This window comes from Centroberyx gerrardi, chromosome 23 (genome assembly GCF_048128805.1).
Source record: "Centroberyx gerrardi isolate f3 chromosome 23, fCenGer3.hap1.cur.20231027, whole genome shotgun sequence".
NCBI lineage: Eukaryota > Metazoa > Chordata > Actinopteri > Beryciformes > Berycidae > Centroberyx > Centroberyx gerrardi.
In genome coordinates, this window is record NC_136019.1 from 15,025,533 (window position 1) to 15,050,951 (window position 25,419).

At 44.2% G+C, this 25,419-nt stretch overlaps 1 protein-coding gene across 1 annotated transcript in view; it reads right to left on the reverse strand.

Moving 5' to 3' along the window:
* LOC139917252 (pyruvate carboxylase, mitochondrial-like) overlaps nucleotides 1-25,419 on the reverse strand; it is a 281,612-nt gene that overhangs the window by 174,333 nt on the left and 81,860 nt on the right. The window contains exon 11 of the mRNA XM_078291757.1: nucleotides 24,333-24,495. Within this exon, the coding sequence (XP_078147883.1) occupies nucleotides 24,333-24,495 (163 nt within the window). The remainder of the gene's footprint in view (nucleotides 1-24,332; nucleotides 24,496-25,419) is intronic.

Genomic DNA, 25,419 nt, shown 5'->3' on the forward strand with positions numbered 1-25,419 from the left:
TAACAAATTCTTATCTTAAAGGAAAGGTGAGGCGTATAATCAACTTTCTCAAGGAGAAGCTGCAGCACAACAGCTTTGCCAGGAAGTACCACTCTGTGTCCTAACCAGCGTCTAGTGAAGTTACTGTTGCAATGCTCTGAAAAACGTTCCCAGGTCCCTCCCAACTCTCTATATCACCCTCCATCCCCTCCTGCCATCCTCCAAGCTCACTTAATTGTCCTTGTTTTCTCCTTTCCCCGCTCGCTCCGTCCTCCCCCACCAGCCTTCGGTCGCGCCCACCTCCCCCCTTTCTCTCCGCCCCCCTCCCCCCCCCCGATCCTCCATATTTCTCTCTGTCCTCTGCTCATAACCGAGGTGATGGAAGCGCCGCTGTCCTCGTTAGCGCTCTTCCTCTCCCTCCTCTCCTCCCTTCATCCCTCCATCCCTCCCTCTCTCCTCCTCTGCTAATAACTCCACTGACCTGATCTATTTGGTTGCTGGCAAGCGTTTTATTACCCTTGTAAGTTTCCTTTCCTCTCTGTCCTTGCTGCCGTTTCTCCCCGCCCTCGCTTCATCCCTCCATCTCATCTTTTCCTGCTTTGTGACATTTGGGCAAACTCTTCATCCGCCCTTGCCCCCTTCCCATGTTTTTCCTTTCCTTTCCTCCCTCTCTCCCTCCGCTTCCGTTCCTCCCTCCCTCCCTCCTTCTCAAGTGCTTCCTTGTTACAAACATCCAGACAAATATTCAATTTGTCCTCCGGTATCATTATCCCGCTCTTGTCGTCTCCCATCTCCCCTCATCGGCTCACCGTTAATTTCCTATCCCACTTCACCCTCACCCTCTCTTTCTCCTTCCATCCTTTCATTCCTTTGCTCTCCAAGTCCAGTTACTTTCACTCGCTCTCTGCCTCTCATTTCCGCTACGAATCATTCACTTTTATTTGCTCGGACACTCCTCACCCCCCCTTCTCTCCCCCTTCCATTTTCTGTTCCCTCTCATTTCTTTCCAATTCAACTCCTCTGTCTCTCTATCCCTCTCTCCCTTTCTCCATCTCTCTCAGATGCCCCTCGTTTCTCAGGTTCAATTAAAGAAAAAGAGCTTCAGGCATGGTGAGACTTTTTCCTTAAATGACCGGGGCAGACATAAAACAACAATAACAATCAAGCCTCTAAGACAAAGAGCCACTTTAGTCAGTTTAAAGTTTTCAGATGAGGAAGGTTTTAAAATGTGCTTATGCAAAGACCAAGTTGGAGGGTTGTGTTATTTTCATTTGGTAAAGATAGTAGAGGTTGTGTACTTTCATAGTTACAGACAGTAGAGGTTGTGTACTTTCAGGTAAACTAGGACACCACAAGTAGTATTAAAGAATTCCCCAAATACTAAATTGTGAGGGCCATGTGTAATATGTCTGAAATCAAAGCAAAGCAGCATTACTGTCTGCCTTTGTCCAATGACCCCAAAATAATGTCTTTATAATAGTAATTTCATGGTTTAATGCTCAAACTTGGTATTGACAGTGATTGAGAGTTATTGGTGCATCCCTAACTATCAATTTAGCTTCAAAACCTGAAATTTAAACGCTCAACGTTCACGTTGACCCTTTTTGGTTTTCCCCTTCAATCATTTTGCTATCCCATTCCTCCCCTCCTCTTTCACAATGTAGGAGAAAAGGGGAGGTGAAAAGAGAGAGAAATAGTGAGTGTGTGTGTGTGTGTGTGTGTGAGAGAGAGAAAGGAAAATGGGAAGAATAACACAACAGAAATTGGCACAAAGTCTCTTCTCCCTCCCTCTGTCTTGTCCTATCTCTCTCCCCCTGCCTTCCTCATACCCTCTTCTTGCCAACCAGTGAACTAGAAAGCCTTCACACCACCACCCTCCTCCTCCTCGCTCTGTTCATTCTTGCCAACCAGTGCCCCATCCTTCTCTCATGCTGTCATCATCCGCATTTCATCCCCCCCACCCAATTCCTGCCTCGCCCTTGCCAATCAAGAAATGAAATTTGCTGTTCATCCTTCATTCCCTTATCTTCCCTCCTCCCCTCTCTCTCTCTCTGCCTCCCTTCTCTCACCCTCTTCTCTACCTTCCTTCCTCTCTTCCGTCTCATCCCTCCATTCCTGATAGTAAACCATCCCCATTTCATTCCATTCCCTCTCCTCTCTCTCCCTCCTGTTCCCCACCACACAGAAAAACCAGCCATTTGCAAACCGGCCCCATCAATCTTTAAACTCCATTCGTCACTCCCCAGCTCTTTCCCTCTCTCTCTCTCTCTCTCTCTCTCTGCATTTCTTCCTTTCTCTCCCTTCATCCCTTTCTGCCTCCATCCCTCTTTTCTTGCCAAACAGTCAACTCTTCCTCTCCCTCTCTTTCTCTCCCTCCCTCTCCTCTCCAGTCAAGCAGACAGTTTGGGACATGTCGCTAATTAACACCATCAACGATGCCTGGTTGCCACGGGGACTGGCCATAACCGCCGGCGACGGAACGGTAAACAAATAGAATGTGTCATAAATGCCAACGCGCACACACACACACACACACACACACACACACACACCGAGACAGGGGCAAGCAGACATGTACACACAGGCAAATACTTGGCTGCAGAATTAACACACACACACACACCCAAACAGACATGCACAAACCCAAACAAGGATTCACACACACACACACACACACATACTGTACACACACACACCAAGCAACACACACAAGCTTTGAGTGTCACAGCATCCTCTTGCCATGTCTGGGGATACAGAATGATTAATCGCACTCTGTACAGATGGCCACACTGGGGAAAGAGAGGGAGGAGAGGAAAGCTGTCCTCTCTGTCTGTCTCTCTCAGCGTCCGTCTAGCTCTCTCTCTCTCTTTCGGTTTCTTTCTTTTGTAGCCCTCTCTTCGTCTCTCATCCTACTGGTCTCTGTTGACCCCCCCCCCTCCTCTCCCTCTGGAGTCTACTAGATTTATGACTTGGGTTTCAGAAACTGTCTGTCTTGGTAAGGTGTCTACATGACCGGCATAATGACAATCTCTCTCTCTCTCTCTCTCTCGCCCCCTCACTCCCTCCATTCAAACGCAAACACACAATCATGAATATGAGAGCTAAATAACTTGTGCCCAAAACGTGCACACATGTACACTCTCAGTTCTGCATTCACATTCTCTCACTTACACTCTCTCCAACACACACTCATTTCTAAACGTCTACCAACACTCACACGATACACACACACAATTGGAATTATGCACGATTTGCCAAAATGCAAACACATGCACTCTCTCTCCTCCAGCCATTCATACTCACACACAGACACACACACAAGCGCACACACACACACACACACTCCCACTCCCGCTTCTCTCTCCACTCCTCTTAGAAGCCGGCGTATCCAATCTGAGTAGGATAATGATGGCTACGGCACCAAAGGGAGTAATGAATTGTGTTAATGCTGAGTCACCCTCTTCTTCACTCTCTGTCATTTAGACATAAAACAAGACAAAAATGAGGTAAGGGCCACTGCGGTGCTTGAAAAACAGCCGTATTGTTGAAATGTCTATAGGCTGCAGTGGAGTGCTGTGGATACAGGCGGGTCCCCTTGGTTAATACTGAGTCTGTAGGCTACAGTGGAGCAGAGCGCAGCACATACTGTACATCCATGCCCACTAGGTTAGAATAGACTCTGTGGGCACATACAGCACACAGTACAGTGCATATAGCAGAGGCTTGCTGAATTTCTAGTAAACTTGGCATTGTTTGGAAATTTGTCTCAGATTCATAGGGTTTCTACTCTATAAATCCCATTCTCCACAGTCCCATGCATCAACACCATCCAACCAGGCCAACACCGGACATTGTTTATTACAGAATACTACAGAAGCGTCTACTGGACTTCACTGTGGCTTTAAGCTGGCAAGACAAGGAGCGAACTCAAGGTGCGTCTCAAGCTTTACGCTTCTAATGTAAAAAAAGGAAAGGTCAAACAAAACTTGAGTGAAGCGTAATGTCACCCCTGAGGTTGCGCTTCTCTCCGCCTACTGCTCAAGTTTGAACGATGCTAAAGAGTGGGAGAGGAGGAGGCGGAGGAGTGTATCGCTGTGTGATACAGAGATACAGCCTGTTAGTGCAGCGCTGGCTGGACCATGCCTCTCTGACCTCAATTTATAGCGGGGGAGGTAACATTTTATAGTTTGGTGACACGCATTTGGACAGAGGTCCTAGCAATAACACTTTCGGTCGGGGTGCAGGTTTCAACCAGCGGCGATATCATCACATCTGCTCAGAGAGGTTTATGTATTTCACCAGGTATATACATATTCTTAGGACTCAAAACATGTGTGTGCTAGCATGTAGTTCCACTTTAAAACCACTACCACAATATATAGAACATGTTTACTCTGGTGCAACGCATGCAGGCCTTTTTCGTCATCGCTCTGGATTTGCCGGAGCGGAAAAACACTTTTATTAAATGATGACACTAGGCTCGGTGTGACATTTCTCAGCTCAACGGTCAATAATCCGCCGCGCTTCGAATGTTAGGGTATTTTCAATTTAGCAGTGAGTTTATCCCATGCGGCATCAACCACATTACACCCACACGTTACCGTTCAGCCAAGCTAATATTGTACATTGCCCATCACGCACCGCTGCACGAGCATCCGCATGGCTTCGGTATGACATAACCATCGGGGCGCTGGACACTGCCAGGCTTTAGACTTAGCCGGCCGACCTAAATATCCCACCGCTGCTGCCGGAAAAAACCTCCAGAAAGTCCGCTTTTCAGGAATTCTGAACACAAATTTTATTTTCCAATTGACGGGCCGTGCATTTTTAGAAATTCAAAAAAAGGTTTTGAATGGGTTTTTGGGTCCAAGGGTCATGAAAAATCACTCATGACCACAGAAATCTCCAATTCATATTAAAAAGGAGAAAAACAGCAAAACTGGAGCGAGGGTGTTTTTGTGCAACGGCGGCGGAGCGATGAAGTGGAAACACATTTGTGTGATGAGAGATGGACACTTAGCAACCTGTGAGCCTGCAGCGAGCACATTATACAGATAGGGCTGGCAGGAAAAGGTACAGACAAGAATGTGAATGGGAGCTAATGGGGATAATATGGAGATAGTAAAACAATGGTGCTGCTGTAGGGCTGCAGCCAGAAACCCTTATTTCCTATCCAAGATGAATGAGTTGTTTGCTCTGTTGTTGAGTTCCTGTCCAGTTCACAGATTGTCTAGTGAATACAAAACTTTTTATAAAGCAAGACTTCCTTTGGTTATACTTATAATATTTAATTGACAGCTCATTTAAGATCTCTGCTTCTAAAAAATAAATGTCTTTGAGAATTTAATCAATATTTAAATTAATGATGAAAAACAATGGCAAAAAATGAATCATGAATGAGAGGCAACCATTTTAAATTTGTACGGCCAGTGTTTGGAGAAACCTCATATTTCTTAAAAATTAACTAACAGACTAACAAACTAATTGACTTTTCAAGTTGTCACCCATTCGGCGCCGATTGGAAAAGTCAATTAGCTTTTTGACATTTGAAAACGCACGATCAATGGTTTGGCTGGGGCCCGGCGTGATGAAACATAATTCTACATGTGTGGGAGTGTGTCAGCTGCAATTACTGTATGTAAATAAAAACACAAGGTGGTCGACACGACACTATTTATATTCGACTAGTTCTTCCACCCCATTAGCGATTCTATCCGCCATCTGTCCTGCATTAGTGCTGAAGCAGCCACTGCAACCTATACAGAGAAGAACTGAATAGACATACTTTATCACCAAAGTTGTGTCTCTCCAATGTTTGCTCATTACATGCATCTTCTGACAGTAGAAATGAGGAGACAGTCTGAACCTGCCAAACAATTCCTCTCTGGGCTGGAGCGGATGCAGAATCATTTGAGTGCGTTACATGGAGTACAAGGATCTGTTGCACATCTTATTTAATTACTCCTCATATTAATACGGACCGTTTCCCATCCATAGACCGGATAGAAGCTTCAGTCCAAATCTAATTCTTATTCAATTCCTAATGTGCCTTCTAATTTTCTTTCAATCGTCTTTCTTCCAGCGATGTCTATTGAAAAAAATCTGTTGAGCCTGTAAGACCAGCCCTAATCCACAGCCGCAGAAGAAGGGCCTGTATTTTCCCCCATTGCTGCACATTCTGTTCATTATGCCTGACTGATTAACCGGTCAGTGGTGATGTCTATGGATCAGCTAAATGGGATTCTAAAATGAATTGGAGTGGGTGGCTTTTCTCAGCTCATTCCTCCTCCTTTTCTCCCATCCTCCATTTTATTCATTCCTCATTTCCCTCTCTCCTCCCTTTGCCCCTCTCATTGCCCGTCCCATGATATATAAGAGCACTGTGTTTTAACATCTATAGTTACTTTTTTTCTGTTATCCTCTATTGATTCCCAGAAAAAAAAAAATGGATGCAGTGTCTTGCTCAAGGACACTTCAGCAAGGGTGGATGCTTGCTGGGGGTTTGACCAATCAGAAAAAAAGGTGTCACATGTCAAAGGTCAACATCTAGGAGTCAACGGTAAAGCCTTAAATCAACTTCATATAGGATCACATGCAATAAATCAATACCATATAAGCTTAAAAGGCTGTCATTGTCTCATCTACAAACCTTTTTTTTTTTGCCTTGGCTTCCTTTCTCAAAAACATTACTCTTGACACCAATGACCACATCTTTTTTTTTTTTTTTTAATATATTTACTGGTACATAAATCAAGAACATACCAATATCCTCCTTCAACTCGCATATTTTAAACCTGTTGTGTTAACCTGCCACAAACTTCAGTTACTGTGTTGACAGTAACACACACTTCACAGTTATGCAATTTTGTTTGCTTACAGTGTATGTTGAACTCTAATTTCATGACTTTTTCTCATTTTCCCTCCCGTTTTGTCTGCTGTATCTTTTTCTTCCATCTCTGCATGCCACTGCTGTCTTTTTTCCAGGAGAGAAGGAGGCCTGTGGGAAGTGACATTTCACAGCCCAAAAGAGGGAACAATCAAAAGGACAAAATGCTAACGTGGGCTGCCTTTTTTTTTCCCCCTCTCTTCTCTCTTCCACTCTGTTGCTTCCTTAAGCGGTTTACAAAAACCTCTCTCGTCCCCGGGTCACCTCTTCTCTCCCTCTCCCTCTCACTCGCTCGACCGGTCTTCAAGCCCTCCGTCCCTCTATACTCATCTTTTTCCTCATCGCCACCCCACATTCTGTTTGCCTTTCTCTCTGCTAGTTCCAAGTCGTTTTTCATAGTTTCACTTTGTCCCTCGTTCACCTTTTTCCTGCCCCCCCCCCCCCCCTCCCCCTCCCCCTCCCCCCCACGCAACACAAACTCACCTCCTCTCCCTCCCTCTTCCATACTGTCTATCCCTTTCTCTGTCTCTTTTTTTCTCTGTTTGCTTTCTCTCCTGCGGGCGTTGCATCGTAAACACTCTGTATCCCACGGCGATTTGAAGCGCTTCTTTTAATGCAAGCCAACTGTCACACACACACACACACACACACACACACACACACCGCTAGCTATGTAACCAAACACACGGTTACAACAAGTTATAATATTGGCTAAAGAAAATTCATTTTCAAAAGCCCACTGGCAGGAAAACACTCACAGATGAAAACCTGATATTTTTATTGGCCCAATATCAAAACTTCCTCCAATTTTTAAACCCACATATTTGCTGAAATGATAAAATGCTCACACGGGTTACAGGTGCACACACACAGACACACCGTATACAGTACACACTTCACACACCCCACAGTGTTTTGTGTAAACAGACACCTCTGGTGGTCTCTCTCTCTCTCTCTCTCCATCACTCCTCTAAATCTCTCCATCTTTTTGAAACTTCTCTTCTCTCTACCTCTCGCCATTTCCCCCCCGTGTATCTCTCTCTCTCTCCACCACTCTCTCGCTCTCTGTCATCGCCCCCTCACTTGCTCATCTCTCTTTCTCTCTCTCTCTCTCTCTCTCTCCCTCTCTGTCCATTCCTTTCTTCTCTGCCTTCACTCTTCAGAGAGCTCTTCATTTCACTGGAACGATGGATGAGAGGCTGGGGCCATCTGCAAGAGCTGATAAAACCACCCTCACACACACACACACACACACACACAGATACTGACATACATACAGATACAGAAACGCGCAGACACACACACACACATCCACAGAAATGCAGATACACCACTAAACCCATGAACGCACCGCAGACACACACTAATGCACGGAGGCGCACAAAAAAAAAAAAAAAACCACGTGTAAACACAGCGTCAGACACACACTGATGCGACTACACACTCGCACACACAGATGCAGAAAGATACACAAACACACACACACATCCAATAGACACAGACAGTGGCTATATAGGACACATGCGCCGAAACCTCTTAGACATATTCTGCATGTCGAGAGAGGGAGAGAGAGAAAGAAAGAAAAAAAGAGGGAGAGATGAGGAGGAGGAGATGAAAGGAGATGCAAAGAAGTGGAAAATGAACTAGATGAGAGCTGGAATAAAGATGAGGAGGGAGAGAAATGACGGAGGGAGGGGGTCAGGAGGGAAAGAGTATCTTTAAAAAAAGAAAAGGGCGATGAGAGGAAGAGTGGGTGAGGAAAAGGGAAGGATGACTGGAAATGAGCAGCCCGGAGAGACAGATTACGCAGAGAGAAGGAGATGAGAGAGAGAGATGGAGGGAGATGGAGACGGATGAAGGGAGCAGAAAGTTCATGAGGTGGTCAGTGCCTCTTGAGAACTGGGGAAAGTGAAAACAGTGGATTATCCGCACGTGCGCACACATTTGATTTGAGGAGAATTTCCCCGAACTGAACTACTGGAACACAAAACTCCCCAAAACTCCCAGTGCATTCCCAAGAGAGACAAAGACTGTTCGGAACCGCATACTAACGGTTGACGTGAAATTGAGTATGTAGTGTGTTCCAACTGCATAGTATGTGAATTTTGTGTATGTGAGAAATGCCCGGATGTATACTAGATTAGCAAGAATTTCTGAGTATGCGGCATGAGCTTACTGGACATACTCAACCGCCCCAAAATGCATTGCGTCTCTTACGTACGTACGCGTTTTCCTTCAAATCCTTGAAAACGTCGCAGCAGATTTACAAACAGGCGTTATTTGGATAAACTGACCACATATTGGGAATCTACATGGTTACTTTCTCGCCTGAAAAAATATTAAAACTTAATAAAGTGACATATTAACAGTCGTAGAGACAAAATTACAACAGCTTTTAGTCTGCTTTAAAATCCCCGCTATCGCTGCCGGCTGGTGCGTAATGCATTCTGGGATACTTGGCTGTATACTTCAGTGTGAACAGTCTGCTGGTAATGGCATACTTAATTTCATAATTTCAATCATTTAGTAGGCAGTATGCAGTACATACTCATTGAGTATGTAGTAGGCAGTGCGTTAGTATGCGGTTCCGAACACAACCAAAGGCTTCCTCCGGAATAAAAACACACACTGGTGGTAGATTTGCATAGATAGAGGCGCTGCTGCTTTGGTGTGTGTGGAACCAAGCACTTCAGGGATGCAGCTAGAAGCATGCTGATTACTGTTATCTATCAACACCGCATCTATCCATCCATCTACCCAATCATAACGTATTCTATCCCCATAATAAAGCAAACTGAAGGAGAATTATTGAGAATATGGAGTTTGTTTGGAGGAACGTACCGGCCTGTCTAAAGCCACATTTCTGTTTAACTGCTCAAACATGATTCTCTAATAAACTACACTACCAGTCAACAGTTTGGACACACCTGATTGAATGTACTGTGTTTTTCATTATCTTATCTTATCTTAGCCATTTTGATCTAAAGGCTTATGCTTAAATGCTTGAAATGTGTTTCTTATACAAAGATAAATAGTGAAGTTGATGCCTATGTATGAATTTCTTTCCAAATCCTTTGCCTTTCCATCAAGGCAAAGGGCGGCTACTTTAAAGAAGCTAACTTTAAAGAAAGTTTTTTGGTCACTGCATAATTCCATTTGTGTTATTTGATAGTTTTGATGTCTTCACTATTATTCTAAAATGTGGAAAAAATAGTAAAAATAAAGAAAAATGTGTGTGTCCAAACTTTTGACTGGTAGTGGAGTCAGAGACTCAAGTGGCTATTTTCACTATATGAAATATGAACGCAGCCTATATTTCGGCTTAAATTTATATTGCTGCACCTACTGCTGTCCCGTTGCTCCAACCCCTAAAAAAACTTCAAAAAGAAAAAAAATAATTTACTGTAGTTGTGTTTTTCAGTCATCAGAAAGACCCGAATAGATCTGGAAGCCGGTGAATTGAGAGACATTAGCTTTGCATCATAATACGCCTGGTCCGTTCTACTTTACAACATCTGAGAAAGAAAGGGCCGCTGTGGCCGCTCTCATACTAATGCAGGACAGATGGGGGACTTTTACAATGGCTACCAGCGAAAATAATCCACATGGGCTTCTTTAGTCTTTCCATTAGCATGCAGACTCACTCGTCTGCCAGTCCAACTGAGTGGCCGCACTCTCGGAGGAGACGAGTACGGCTGCTGTCACTAATACCAATTAAAACTCGTGACTTTGTTGCTAGTAAAACGAGGTCAGGTTCATGTTGTGATTAGCCTGGCTTTTCTTTTTGCTGCCTTGGTAACCGAGGGCCAGGGAATCTAAATCAGCCTCAGGAGAAATTGCTCTCAACAAGACGACTTGGTAGCACTGCAGAGAGTACAGCTGGACCAGATTTGATACACTGTACTTTTTTTTTTTTTTTTTTTTGGGACATAACCGGTATGCTATTAGTAGTCTTTCACGACAGCTTGTATAAAACTCATACTCACAAACTTTACATCTTACCAGAAAGTCACGCTCCAGATAATTAAAGTTAATTATGAGCTCCACTCTGATTGTGCCATTTTGCTGCTTGCTTATGCGTCAGCAAAATATATCTTATGGAAAAAATGGTTTCTATTGCCTCTTTTCAAAAGAACTATCAAAGGCTATTTGTGTGTCATTTCATGCTGTTTTCATGCTATTATATTGTTTTTTTGTCTCTTTTTATCGGTCTAATCTCATCTTTCCATCATGTACCGCTATATTTCTCTTTTTCTATCCTCTCTCCGTTCCTCTCTCTCTTTGTCTCACCTCTAGACAAAATGTCTTCTGCAGGAGTGTGATCATGAACACAAAAAGCAGGAAAACAGTGTCCACATAAACTAAAATCTTTAATAACTTAAAAAAAAAACACCCCCCTTACAATCTGCATTTTATATATTTTCAGCACAAATTAGATCAGAGCCCCGTGTCCTAAAATCCATGAGAGGGAACTGCCTTTCAAATATTAATGGGGTAACGGCACAAATAAAAAGTTTCTGCAAACTGAAAGCTCTCCCCAGCTGATCTAGCTGCGAGTCCAGTCCAGTGGTTTCCAAGGATGCGATCGTTTTACCCAAACTAAATCATTCCCAGTGGGGCCACCCATACTAAAAATCTATGCCGCCATAGTACAACAACAGTTTTTTGCACACTGACGGCAAATTTGGTCGCATACTCCAACTTCGATTGAACTTCATGCGAGAAAGGCTCAATTATGATCTTGGTCCTCGTTACTAAGGCACCCAAGGGAGGATTTCAGACCGTCCTCAAAAAACTCTTTTTAATATTTCTTCGACGCCGAGAGGCCGGCAATTTTGAGCCTTGGAAAAAAAACAAGAAAACAAAAAAACAAAAAACACTTTTATTCTGAGAAAATGAGTGCATGTTTATTTTAAGAAAACACTGGGTTGAATGCCCGCTTGATAATTCAGGGACAGTCTCCCTCCCTGCAGCCAGCCGCCTCATATCAGTCCTACTGAATAAAACACACAACTAATGGGACACACACACACACACACAACTGAGAATTGATCCTAAATTAATAGTGGATGTTCTGCGCGCTTTGCACAAAAGCGCTGAGTTGCAAAAAGGTGAGCTTTCACTTAAGTATAGAGGACATGATTAAAACTGACACACACACACACACACTACAGCAGTCACACACACACTCATATATTCATACATTAACACATATGCATACAGAGGCGAGAGAGAGAGAGAGAGAGAGAGAGAGAGAGAGAGAGAGAGAGAGAGCGCAAGGGCCATGGGAGGAAAGGAGGTGAGGAGAAAATAATTATAGACTAAAATGACAGAGAGGAAAATAAAGACATGAACCCCGATGATATGACAGCAGTGACGGGTGGAGAGAGAGAGATGAACCGTAGAGAGAAGGAGAGAGGAAGCAAGAGAAGGAGACAGGGAAGGAAGGCGGGAGGGAGGGAGGTAAACGAGGGAGGGAGGGGTAAGCCAGCCATAAAAAGGGATAGAGAATGACAAATAGGGCAGTCTGGGAAAAAAACGAGAGAGGTATATTGCGAAAAGAGGGAACGAGGGACCAGGTGTATATATAAAGAGAAGGAGGGAGGGAGGGAGGGAAGGGAGGAATCCGATTTAGAAATAAACGAGTTAGAGGGGGGGGGAGGGGGGGGGGGGAGGACTAAGACGCAACAAACAAGGAGAAGATTTCCATAGAGAGCAATGGAAGGAGAGAAAAGAAAGTAAGAATGAGAGGGGAAAGGGGGGAGGGGGTTTATGAGACAGAGAGAGAGAGAGAGACAGAAAAGACAGAATGGGAACGTGCAAATTACAAAACAAAATGGAGGGAAATGTGGACCTGCGAAAACAAATCAGCGAAGAAAAAGAGAGTTAGACAGGGAGAGAGAGAGAGAGAGAGGAGAGGGAGAACAAGAGAGAAAAGTAGAAAGCGGGGAGGAGAGGGAGACTAGAGGGCAAGAAACAGAGGGAAGACAGAGAGCAAAAAAAAAACGTGAAAATAGGGTGAAAGAGGAAAACATGGGCAGAAATACGGGACCTGCGAAAACAAATCAGCTGAGAGAGACAGAGAGAGCGAGGAGGAGACAAAGGTACACAGGGGAAAGATGAGCGATGACGGCGCGAGAGAAAGAGAGAATAATAACTAGATATTGAAAGAAAACTAGCGCAGAGGAAAATATGAAATGGAAGAGGGGGGAGATGGGAGGAAGATGGCGACGGAATAGATAGAGAGTGAAAACAGAGGGGGAATGATAAATGAGAAGAGTGAGGGAGGAGAGAGAGAGGGGGGGGGGGATCGGCTGGAATAATGTAAACAACAGCAATATGAGGCTCGTCTACAGCGGGGACATGCCATTATACACACACACACACACACACACACACACCTGTATGCATGCAGACATGTACCTACATGCATGTACTGTAGGCCCCTGTATCTGTTCACACGCACACACACACCTTTACATATGTATCCGCACACACACAGTTATACAGCCATTACCAATTATGCACATACAGATGCGGACATATGTAAACAGAGCACACACACACACACACACACACACACCTGACTTGAGAAAAACACAGTGGATAGAAATGCTCGAGACCTATTATATAGAGGGATAATAGGGAAAAAAAGAGGGAGACAGAGAGAGATAGAGCAGAATAGGACACCCATTATTTAGAGTTATGCTAAGACATAAAATATGGGAAGAGATTGCGGTAGAGAGAGCGGGGGTGGGGTGGGGGAGATGGAGGTGTGTGTGTGTGTGTGTGGGGGGGGGGGGGGGGTGTAAAAGGAAGAAACATCGTGTCATTGTTTTCTATAGCTGGGAACGGGATACTTTTGACCCTTATTTATTGCCGTAGAATAGTGGACGGTATAAAGAGATTAGACTGTAACATTGTGTTTACATTATAGCACCGCAGCCCGGCTACAAGAAAGTACCTGCTATAAAACAGGGGATGGTGGTGAGATATCCAGTAATGTTTGGATAATTCAACTACAATATGTTATTTAGAAGGGACGATAACAGTATTTGATTGCTACACTGTGCTTTAATACTTTTCACAATTCTCCACCTTTACTTCTCATTAGTTCTGCTGCAACGGATACTACTGCTGCTATTTTGCACATCCGGTTAATGCCTGAGTCCATACCTTTCTTTTTTTTTTTTTTTTGCACATTTTCATTCATACATTTCTCCTGGTATTGGAATTGCTGGTTGATTGTGTTTATATAAGACCCATTTGCTCTATTTGAATTTAGATTCTATTAATTTTTGATGTATCCCATTACCATTTGCTGCTGCAACGGCCCAATTTCCCCACATGGATCATCACAGCTTTATCTACACTCTCAGAAAACAAGGTATGGGAATGCACCTAGAAGTACAAATGCTTGTTGCTCGGGCTGTAAATATTGTAAATACAGAATTGTACCCTTAGGCATTGCCCATATTTGTACCCACTGTACCTCTAAAGCAACAGTTATGTACCCCAAGTGACAAAAACGTACTTTGATGCTTTGGTACAAAAATATACCCTATATTTAAAAGGTACATATATGTCCCTTTAGGGGTAAGACCCCAGCGACAAGCCATTTGTGTACCTCAAAATGACAAAAGCATACCTTCAAATTGAAAGAAAACTAATAAAAATATGTACCTTTTTGCTGTCAGAGATGTTTGAATACCTTTAAGTGCAATAAAAGGGATACATTTAGTTCTTTCTTTGTATCTCTGGATACAAAAATGGACCTGGACTGTTCCCCTATTTGTGACAGTAACACAGTGGAACCGTTGCAACTCTCATCAGTGGGAAGACTACTGTTCCAGTGCAACTGAACGAGCAGAACGACTAGAAAAAAAGCAGTGATCCCAAAAATCCATTGCATTGATTGCCTGTAATAGTTGGGACTTCCTTTGCGACACGTGCAGCCAAGACCGTTAAACTGAAAATTGAGTGTGAGACAGAGCATTTCAGAATGTGCGCTCATGCATGTTTCCCCAATTTTCAATAAGCTTTGGTCTTTGAATGCCAATAGGTTTCGGCGTTGAGCACATTACACTCTCCTGAATGATCTCCATGCCCATGAGACTAGCATGACAAATAAGTTCCACTGTATTGACCCATATGTGCCAGCAATTAAAGGACAAAGCAATCTTTAAACACCAAACATTTCTCAGGACTTGCAGTCATCTAATTTTCGCGGTTAAAATGTTTCTGACTGTATATTATTAGTAATGATTTTTGTGTAGATTGCATATTATTAGTAATGATTTTGTCTGGCTTTTTTTGACAGATGAAGCTAAATTACAGACATGAGAGACAACAGACAGACGGGATGATGAGAGATGGGAAGGGAGAGAGAGAGACATCGGAGACGCAGGTGGGAAGGAGAGACAATCGTGGACTACAAAATACATCAGCGCAGAAGGAGGTGTGAGTGCGAGTTCTAATGAAAAAGGGGAGAAATGTCACTCCATACAATACTGGGCTAATTTGGTCCCATAATTACCATGGCAATGAGTGGCAGAGATGGGGGGGGGGGGGGGGGGCACTGTGCTGCAGACAAAAATAGATGAGATTTGGACCAGAGATGAAAAAAAAAGCGCATGGTTACAGACAAACGAACAATGCACACACACACACACACACACACACACTGTACAGACACACACACTGTAGCAGCAAGTCCAATCACGTCGGAGGCTTTCCACGCATGACCTTTTCAAGGTCAAAAGGTGGTTTCTTTGGAAATTGCACCCCGTACGGCTGTGTGTGTGTGTGTCTGTGTCTGTATTGGTGTGTGTTCGCCCTCCTCTCTGTGTGTGGGGGGGTCTTTGGTCAGAGGTCTTTGATGTTACCACAGTTAACAATGTGGTCTGTGAACAGTGTGTGTGTGTGTGTGTGTGTGTGTGTGTGTGTCTCTCTCTCACAAACTTTCCATCTATTCTTCATTCATCACAAGTCCTGACTTCTTGTTTCTTTCTTGCTTAATTCGTCCCACTGAAATACACAATGAAAATCATACCAAAAACACTAAACAAAAGCTCTGAGCCTTCCTCACGGAGCTGCGTGGTGAAGAGAAATGTAAAATGTCCAAGTCATTCCTTTAAAGTTCGACACGGTGACAATTTGTATTCGTGCCTCACATTCCCTTCTTTTGAGCGGGGGCGCAAACTTAACAAGCACAGAGCGAAGAGACCGTCCCAGTGCCTTCACCGGCGGCTGCATTGCTGACTGACGCCGCTGTTTATGTCGAGGATGAAGATGAAAACGATGGTGACAAATCATGGCTGCCAATAGGGGCAAACCAACGCAGGGAGCAGGATGTTTACAGTGTGCAAATGAAGGTGTTTATGATGTTGCGCGCAGCAAGACACACACACACACACACTTCCTCTAATTAGGACTCAACCTATTTTCAAACTCAAAATTGTTCACTGGAGAAAGGGGAAGATGGGGATAGGAAAGGGGGGTCGGGGGGTGTTGGGTGCACAAGAATAGGACGCACACACACACACACACACACACAAATAGATCACACACACACCCTGGCGCATTGTAAAACACATTATTAATATATTGACTGACGCATGCAAATGTGTTCCAATAACAGAAGCAAACAAGGGAGAGAGACACACACAGAGGAGGGGGGGGGATGTGAGGTTGGTAGGAAACAGTGAAGAGAAAAGAGGAGAGACAGAGGGGGGTAAGAAGAGGAACAGAGTGTGAGAGAATTATGCACAAATTACAGGATGATAACTGAATCATTTTCAGATATTCAAATGTCGACCGATAAGGAACTGAGAGAGGGAGGGAGGGAGGGAGGGAGAGGGGGGAGAGGATCAAGGAGAAGAGGTCCTGCAGCTCAATCGGCAGAGCGAGACACCGACACCGACAAGGTTAGGGTTTCTGCTCGGATCGTCCTGCTTCAGATAACAATGTCCACTAACTGGCGTAAGAGAGCGAGAAGCAAGGAGAGAGGGAGAGAAGGCAGAAAGGGCAGGAAGGGAAAAGGCAAGAGAGAGAGAGAGAGAAGAGAGGGGGAAAGGGGATGAGGCGGTGAATAACAGGAGGAGGTGGATAATAGGAACACAGGGAGGAGAGGGAAACAGCAGGATTTGGCCTTATTACCCGCTGTCTTTTTGTGGAGAGAGGGAAGGAGGGAAGGGGAGAGAGCAAAGGAGGGAGGGTGAAGGCAGTGGAGAAAACGAGGGGGGGGGGGGGGGGGGGGGAGACAGTGGGAATGTGAAAGAGATTGAGGGATGAGAAGACAGGAGAAATATGAGAAAGAGAGAGAAGATCGATAGAGGGACGGATGGATGGAGAGGGAGGGAGGGAGAGACAGAGAGGGAATTACAGTGAGAACATGCTTTATACTGGAGAGGCAGAGCGATGTAGAAATGACCGTTTACAATTAGCCACTGAGCTGATACTGTAACCTGGAGTGACTTCCAAGGTGTGCTACAGTAGAAAAACATGCATTTCCAATCAATGAATGATTCAATCAATGCAATTAAATATTCCTGAAAAGCATCCCAGAGGAAAAATATTCCTGGAAATATTCTGGAAATGAGAAATAAACAGGTGAGGAGAACCAGACAATGAAGGAGAGACAAAAGGGAGAACGAGGTAAGAGGTTTGGTGGGATGGAGGGATGAGGAGTTAGGAGGAAGGAGAGAGGGAGGGAGAGAGATAAATAGGAAGGGAGGGAGGGAACGAGGGACGGTCGGCCGTGACAGAGTGATTCATTGCAGATAGATGGAGATATCTGTGAAAAGAGAGATTGATGGATAGATGAGCGGATAGATAGATGGAGAGACAAAGGGAGGTTGATCGCTGCTCCCACGTTGATGCTATCAGATATGGACCGAGACAAAGATACACAGCACACACACACACACACACACACACACACACACACCTCCCCTCGCTCCCTTGCTTCTGTATTAACAAAAGAGGGTTTCTCCTTATTCTATAACAGATCAGAAACGGTGACCAATCTTCAAAGAGCTTATGCATCAAAAGGTCATGGATACATTTGATGCGACTAGTACCTGGTGAAGAAAAATAGATTATAATACAAAATGTCAAGGTGCCACTTTAATACTCCTCCCTCTTCTTTCCTCCTACAGCAGCTTGATCCCAAAGCACACCATCCATCCCTCCCTCCCCTCGTCTTTCTGTTCTCTCTCTCTCTGTCTCTCTCTCTGCAGGACTGTCGCTACCCACTCGCTGTGACATCCATCACTCTTCATCCTCGTCTTCCCCTCCTCCCTCGCTCCACACCTTGCTCTTTTTATTCTCCTCTCTTCATCCCTTCTCTCTCTTCTCCCCTCCGTCCCTAAACTCCCTTCTTTCTCTTTCTTTTTGTGTCCTCTGCGGTACCTTCCCTCGCTCACTATCAGGGTGTCTGAAGGTTTCAGAATGCTACATTTAAGACTTTTTAAGACCTTTTTTTTTTTTTTTTTTTTTTTTGTTTAAGATGCTAGCCGGAACTGAATTCACAACAATAATAATAGAATGCTGTATTATTGTAAGAGTGGACATGCAGCACCAAGAAACCTGTCATTACATGGTGAAAAAATAACTGTATTCAAGACATTTTAATACTTTTTAAAGCTGCACTATAGGCAACTTTGGCGGCGCCAAGTGGCAGTGGGAGTTGAAAACTGAATTCTTTGAAAGTTTGAAGGACTTCACTAGCCAGGAATCATGTAACATGACATCACTAAACTGTATACTCCTCAGACTGAATTTTTTTCTTTGTAGCGACTGGTGGGTGTGGAGATGGTGAAAATAAATCTGTGCAGTAGGTTCAACCATCGTTGGGGAGTCCAGCAGCGCTCACCGCTGTTTAGGAGACAGTTTGGGGATTTTGCTGTCAAGTTTTGATTTGTCACTTGGTGTGCAGCATGAAGATTTCCTGCCAGTGTACACAGCCAACACCTGATATGAATTTGGGCAAAATAAGGGCAAATCAACAGGGTTTCAGTTTCTGGGGATGAAACTCTGATTTCTGATAAGAAGAGAGTATTTTTACATAAAAATCTTGCCTAGTGCAGCTTTAAGGCCTTAAATTTGGATAATTTATTTAAAGACTTTACGGATCTGTGGATACCCCGACTTTATTCTTTTCATTTTCTGTCTCCCTCTCTCTCCCCTGTCTATCCTTCCCTCCTACCCTCACAGCAATGTTTGCCAGTATTCCTATTCGTATTAAAATATTAGAATTAATTATTCTCTTAACACTGCATGTAAGCCATTCCCTTTACTTTGGTAATAGTGAGGATGAGCAATCAAACTGAAAGGACGTTCGTTCCCCAGTTGATTTGCAGTAGCATTGCTACAGTAACAAATCCCAACAGGAGGTTGATGCCAATTCCTCAGAAACAGAAACACATATGTGAAAACTTTTTTGGATGTCTTAAGGAGAGGCTTGATTAGTGAGAAACAAATCCTGAACCTCCCCTTTAACTGTTTGTCTGCAGCTTATAGGTTTTTCATGATGCCATTAAAGGGGATAGTTGACTTATTGATGGTAAAAAGGTTTAGCTGTCAGAGTGCAAAACTGTCTTCAATGCAATAAATAGAAGCACACACAGCTAGAAGTGGGGTGATGGTGAAACAGCAGGGGGTGTGATACTGCAATTATGGATCAGGTCTTTAAATAAAGGTTAAGTAATGGTTGTTTTTATTCCTCAACGCACACACTCTATCCAGCTTGTTTGCTACTGTCGCTCCCCTGCGTCTTTCTTTTGCTTTCCGTCTCCGTCCCTCTCCCCACACCTTTTCCCTTCACCTACTCTGAAAACTCCATTAGAGGGAGATAAGAGAAAAAGACGGAAAGCAAGAGAGCACTCCGCATGCCTATCTGTTTCCCTTTCCGCTTTTTCTCAGAAAAGAAAATGAAGGCAAGGAGAGACGAGACAAGGTTGCGCCCGTTTCTGAGTCGACCTGTCGGCTCTTTCGTTTCACTCAAAAACATTAATCAGTCTGCCTTATCTTTTTACAGTTTGTTCTTCCTTCTCCAAGACTCTTCTCTCTAGCTCTCCTGTTTCTCCCTCACCTCATGTCCCCTCCCTTCCTGCGTTGCTTCCTATCTCTTCTTCGATTCTCACCCAGAAACTCACCGAATATTTATGGACAGCTTTCTCAACAGCGTTAACTCCCAATTAATTTCAGTTCACAGTTTTAAGCCGTTGCAACATCTTTCAGACTCTGCTGTTCCGCCTTAGCAAAGATGTGGAAGTCGTGCTGCGGAGCCTCTCCGCTCTGCCCGGGCAGGGAAGCAACTCCAACTCTCCCTTCACTTGTCAAAGCAAATTAAACGAGTTGCCTCCAGCGCCTCTTGAGCGACCAGAAGCACATAGCCTAATGAAGACTTCTCTGTCTCTCCCATGTCTCCCCCCTCTTCCTCCTCTCCTCCACCTTTCACTCTCCGTCTCTCAGTAGTTGACCTCGTCATAGCCCGCCAGTGATAACTTATTCATCCATCCCTCCAACGCCGCATCCCTCCCTCCCCTCTTATTCTGTTTGGTTCATTCATATTGCATGGTGGGGGGTCGTCGTGTCGACACGTTTCATGGCTCAGCAGCGCACACACTGCACAGCTAAATGGTGGAGAGAGGCAGAGGGGAAGAGGAAGGGGGGGGGGGGGGCTGAGACAGAGAGAGAAGATATAAACAGATATATGAGGGATAGAAAGAGAAGAATGGGTGGAGAGGGAGATGGAAGTATGGAGGGATAGAGAGGGGAGGATACCGTGCTTGAGAGAGGGAGGGGAGACAGGAGGGAAAATAAAGGGAGGATAAGGATGTGGAAAATATGTACATTATTTTATGGCTGGGAGGGAGGGAGGGAAGAAGTGAGTAATGCAGGGAGGGAGGAAGAGAGAAAAACAAAGCAGAAAGTCCTTCAACTGGAAAGATCACCAGCTATTCCATGGCTAGTCCACTCAGACATTTTGTAGAGAAAATAATGAGCAGTAAGAAGCAGTCGGAAGCTATTGAGCTACATACAGCTGATGTTATCTGAATACCTTATTTTATATATTTTTTTGACAAAGTATGGGACCCATTTTGTGTCCCCAAACAGAGGGTGAATCTAAAAAGCAGGCTGCTTATCTGAATCCCCACCCCACCAAAAAAAAGCTGACTTGTTGAGTGCAGCGATACATCCAAGTTAATTTTATCAAATTCAGTCTCTGATCATCAAGCCACATAAACCTCTAATAAACTAAAGTAACCGCCCCTGGGAGAGAAATTAATGGAATTAAATTTAATCCAAATAAATCTGTGTGCGCAACACCACCGTTCATTTCTGCCATTAGCTGGGAGCCGAGAGACATATGATTTGTTTGATCGCAAAGCCACCAGTGCGAGTCAAATTCAATCACATCCAAGGAGTCAAAAAAATCACTGAGTTATGTCACTAGGCAGCGGTGGCAGCACTTTATTCACAGCTCCCATGGAGAGATGGAAGGAGGGGGAAATAAAAAAGAAAGGGTGAGAGGGGTGCAGGAGAAATTAGATCCGATAGAAGAAAAAGAGCAGAAGAGGAGAAGAAGGCGAAGAAGGGAGAGATTGGAAGGGAAGGGAGGCGGTAAACAATCCACAGCATCTCCAGGAATTTACAGTTTTCCAATTGCAATAAATTTGACACACGCACGTTAATATAACACAAATCATCTTCCCTTGACTACTTTAGCACCCGGTTCAGCTAGCTCCACATTGTACAGACGTTTGCCATCAGGTTATTGACACAGACTATAAGCACATCACATCGTATTACCCCTATTTAGGCTGCTGGCTTCTTGTTTAACAATTGATTTTAAGATTGCACTTCTATTCCCCCCACTAAGCAGAATCCTCCTGCGCGTTCCAAGGTCTGGGCTAAAGACCAAACAGGACCGGACCGTAGCCGTCCAGGCCCCAAGGCTTTTGAATGCCCCACTGCAATTAGGCTGGCAAAATCTGTTATCTTTTAAAACTCATTTTTAAACACACTGGCTTTTATCATTTGTTTTTAGCACCTCTATTCTCCCATATGCCTGTTTTATTCATTTCTAACCCTGTTTTAATTCTAGTCAGCCCTTTCTATTGATTCAAACAGGCTTTCATTACCATTTTATCATTTGTAAAGCACTTTGTGATACTGTTAAGGGCTACGCAAGTTAATTGTTGGAAAATCAGCAAAAACGGATAAAAGAGAGGGAGAGGATAGAGGATGGGAGAGAGAAAAATGAGTGAACAGAGTGAAACGGGGGTTGTGAGCGTTGAGCGTGTGTGTGCATACACACTCTAGGGTGAAGGGCAAAAGGACCTGACAGCAAAAAGCATCTAGGGATCAGACCTTCAGTGGGGGGAAGAGAGAGAGAGAAAGAGAGAGAGGGAGAGAGACTAGGGAGGAAAAGAGGTGGGAGAGAGAGAACACGCAAAAGAAAGAAAATGACATATATATATATAGAGAAGGAGCGAGAGAGTAAGGACAGATACACAGAGAGAAAGAGTGCTCATATGGTGACCTTTGTGTCTTCTCATGTGTGAGCGCTGTCAAAGAAAATCACTGGTCCTGTCACACACACACACACACACACACACACACACACACACACACACACAGACAGTCAGTCAGGACTCAGCCACACAAAGCATTTGCCAAAAATAATACTGAAGAGACAAACACAAACAAACTCTTTCTCCCTCACACACACAAAAAGCATTTTCACAAGAAATACTAAATAGATACACAGACATACACTCCCTCTCTCACACATACAGATCCTGTGCTTTCACAAGCCGGAATAGAGATAGACACACACACACACACACTCAAACACACACACACAGATAGACAAATGGTGCCATCACACATACAGACCTCATATGGAAATCCATGTTTATGTATAATAGATGCACCACTGAAAGCTACGATGGTGCCCTGGGTCAAGTTGTTCTCTAATGCTTTGACTATGGCGCGCGCACACACTGCATTCGACACCTTGACCCTACACTGTAAAAACGTAAGAATGTTCTATATAGTACAAAAAATCAATTAGCAACTTTGTCTGGGACTATATAATCTTGTGCAGACAGAACTTTTAGCTCTGTGCCAAGAAGGAGGGAGTGCTACACTGCACATGTGTGGTCCTGTTTATCTCAGTGGCCAGAACATGGCAATGATCACTATCGGTGTAACGGGGTCGTTTCCCACCGGGGCCACGCAAGCTAAAAGCGTATGCACTCACTGTAAGGTGCTTTGGTTAAAAGCATCCACCAAATGGCCGGTGTTAAATGGCATGTTACATCAGGCTTTCCAAACCGTCCCCTAGGGAACCCTGACATGAAAATGGGCTCCCTCGAGTAGATTTTTCTGGTCAAATCAAAATGAATAACTATTTTGTCAAATCAAAAACTACTGCCAATGGCAATGTGACGGTACAGAAGCCACTGTGGATGCCATGCCGTCACACTGCGGTCACTTCTGTCCCCTCTGAAATCAGTACAATGTGAAAACCCACATTTTTCTGAACGCTGGAGTCCGAGTCATTTTCTGACCTTAATACTGGGCCAGCTGTCAAAACAGATTGGCACTCTTGTGCTACATGGATCCTTCTTTCAGTGTTCCCATCTTTCACTGATGTTTGCTACGCAGTACATTTTTCTTCTTACCATAATTCCAACCCCAGACGACCCATAATACCGTTAAATAATGCACCTTCTCTTCTGAAGGCCAGAAAAAATATCTTCACAAGAGGTTACTTTGTTATTGGACTGGTGAAACTTCTGAGGATTTTGCAGTCCTCACAAAGATACGAGAACAAGGACGGAGACACACACACACACACACACACACACACACACACACACACACACAGACAGTGCAGTAGAGGCAGTGACCCTCTGAGAGATGTCATCTGCTGTGCCGCTTCCTGACATTCAAATGGGAATATGGGAGACCGGTGGGGCACAGAATGCCTGAGGCAGTGTGTGTGTGTGTGTGCATGTGTGTATGCATGTGTGCATGCACGCGCTCTTGTGTATATCCTTGTTCTTCTATGGTCATATCATATGTTACTGTGCGTGCATCTGACCATCTAGCAAGGTCCTGTGCAGTCACTCTACAGTGTGTATCTGTGTGCAAGCGTGGGAGAATGAGTGTTTGTGAATTTTGTGTGAATGTGCGCGCAAATTTTCAGACTCAATTCCTGTCATCTTGCACGGACAAGAGCTGTGTTACAGTTACAGTGCCGTCCTTCACACCTGAACAGCCGTTGAGCAAGGCAGTGAAGCCCAGGGACATGGGAACCCTCCATTATAATAACACATAAGTATGTCAGAGTGTGTGTGTGTGTGCTTGTGAAACTGCACGTTCACGGCATGTGAATGAGTGGGGGGATATTTGGTGTTGGCCGGTCAAGTCATCTTTAGCTAATCTCTACCTCGATCCTGCCGGTGTCGGGCTGGAAGCCTCTGGCTGGGTCCTCAGTCGTCACTCTGCACTGGATGGCGCAGCCGTTGACCCTGATCTTGTCTTGTTTGAGACCGAGCTCTGGCAGGCTGCGGCCCTCACACACGCGCAGCTGGGCGTGCACCAGGTCCACGCTGTTGGGAGAGAGAGAGATGTGAGAAGCTGAATAAATTGATTAAAGCCCTGGAAATTTGGCTGTGAATAGCCTTTCTTTTGCCCCGGTGTCACGGTGGAGTATGTTTTCACCCTTTCAGCAAGGTTTGAAAGATCAGCAAGGACATTCACTGAATATGAACACAGAAGCTAAGCACAGAAGTGTGCTTAGCTTCAAATCAGGACGGGGAGGGCATGGATTTGCAGTGGATTTACAGATTTAACCAGAATCCCTCATTTGGGCAGATGAATCTGTGATACGTCACAAGTAAACAATCCCTCATGGATACTGCTTACTAGCAGGGGAAAAAAAAAAAAAAAAAAACTTTGTTGTGATTTGATGTTGCTGAAACAATGGCTCAGGGATAGGAAGAGTAGGGCCAATACAGCCTCACATGTATGAACTCAGTGATCAGAAGATGACGAGTTAGAGGACACACACCCACCACTGCAAAAAAAAAAAGAGAAAGAAATGAAAACCTGAGATGGGGTTAAGGGGAAAAACTACAAGGCCTTCCGACATCTTAAGAATAATGTGTGGTTTTTTCAACTTTGCTATCTTAATTAAATCCCAAAAGATAAGACAACATAACTGTCGAGAAATTTGATTTCAGCTTCCTGTGGCTTTAACATTTCCATCGAAGTAATTAGTTTGAGAGAAATGTGGCCCTCACACAAATAATGACCTCCATCACTCTCGTAGTCGAAATCGTTCCCATTTGCCCTTTCACAAACTCTGACATGCACATACTGTACACATGTATGCATTATTCACATGTACCAAAGAATGCACTCATGCCCACGTACGCACACACACACACACAAGCTAGGAACCAGCACTAATGGTTTCTTCAGTAATTATCCAATATTAAATAATGTGAGAAAGAAGTTGTTTTTTTCTTTCA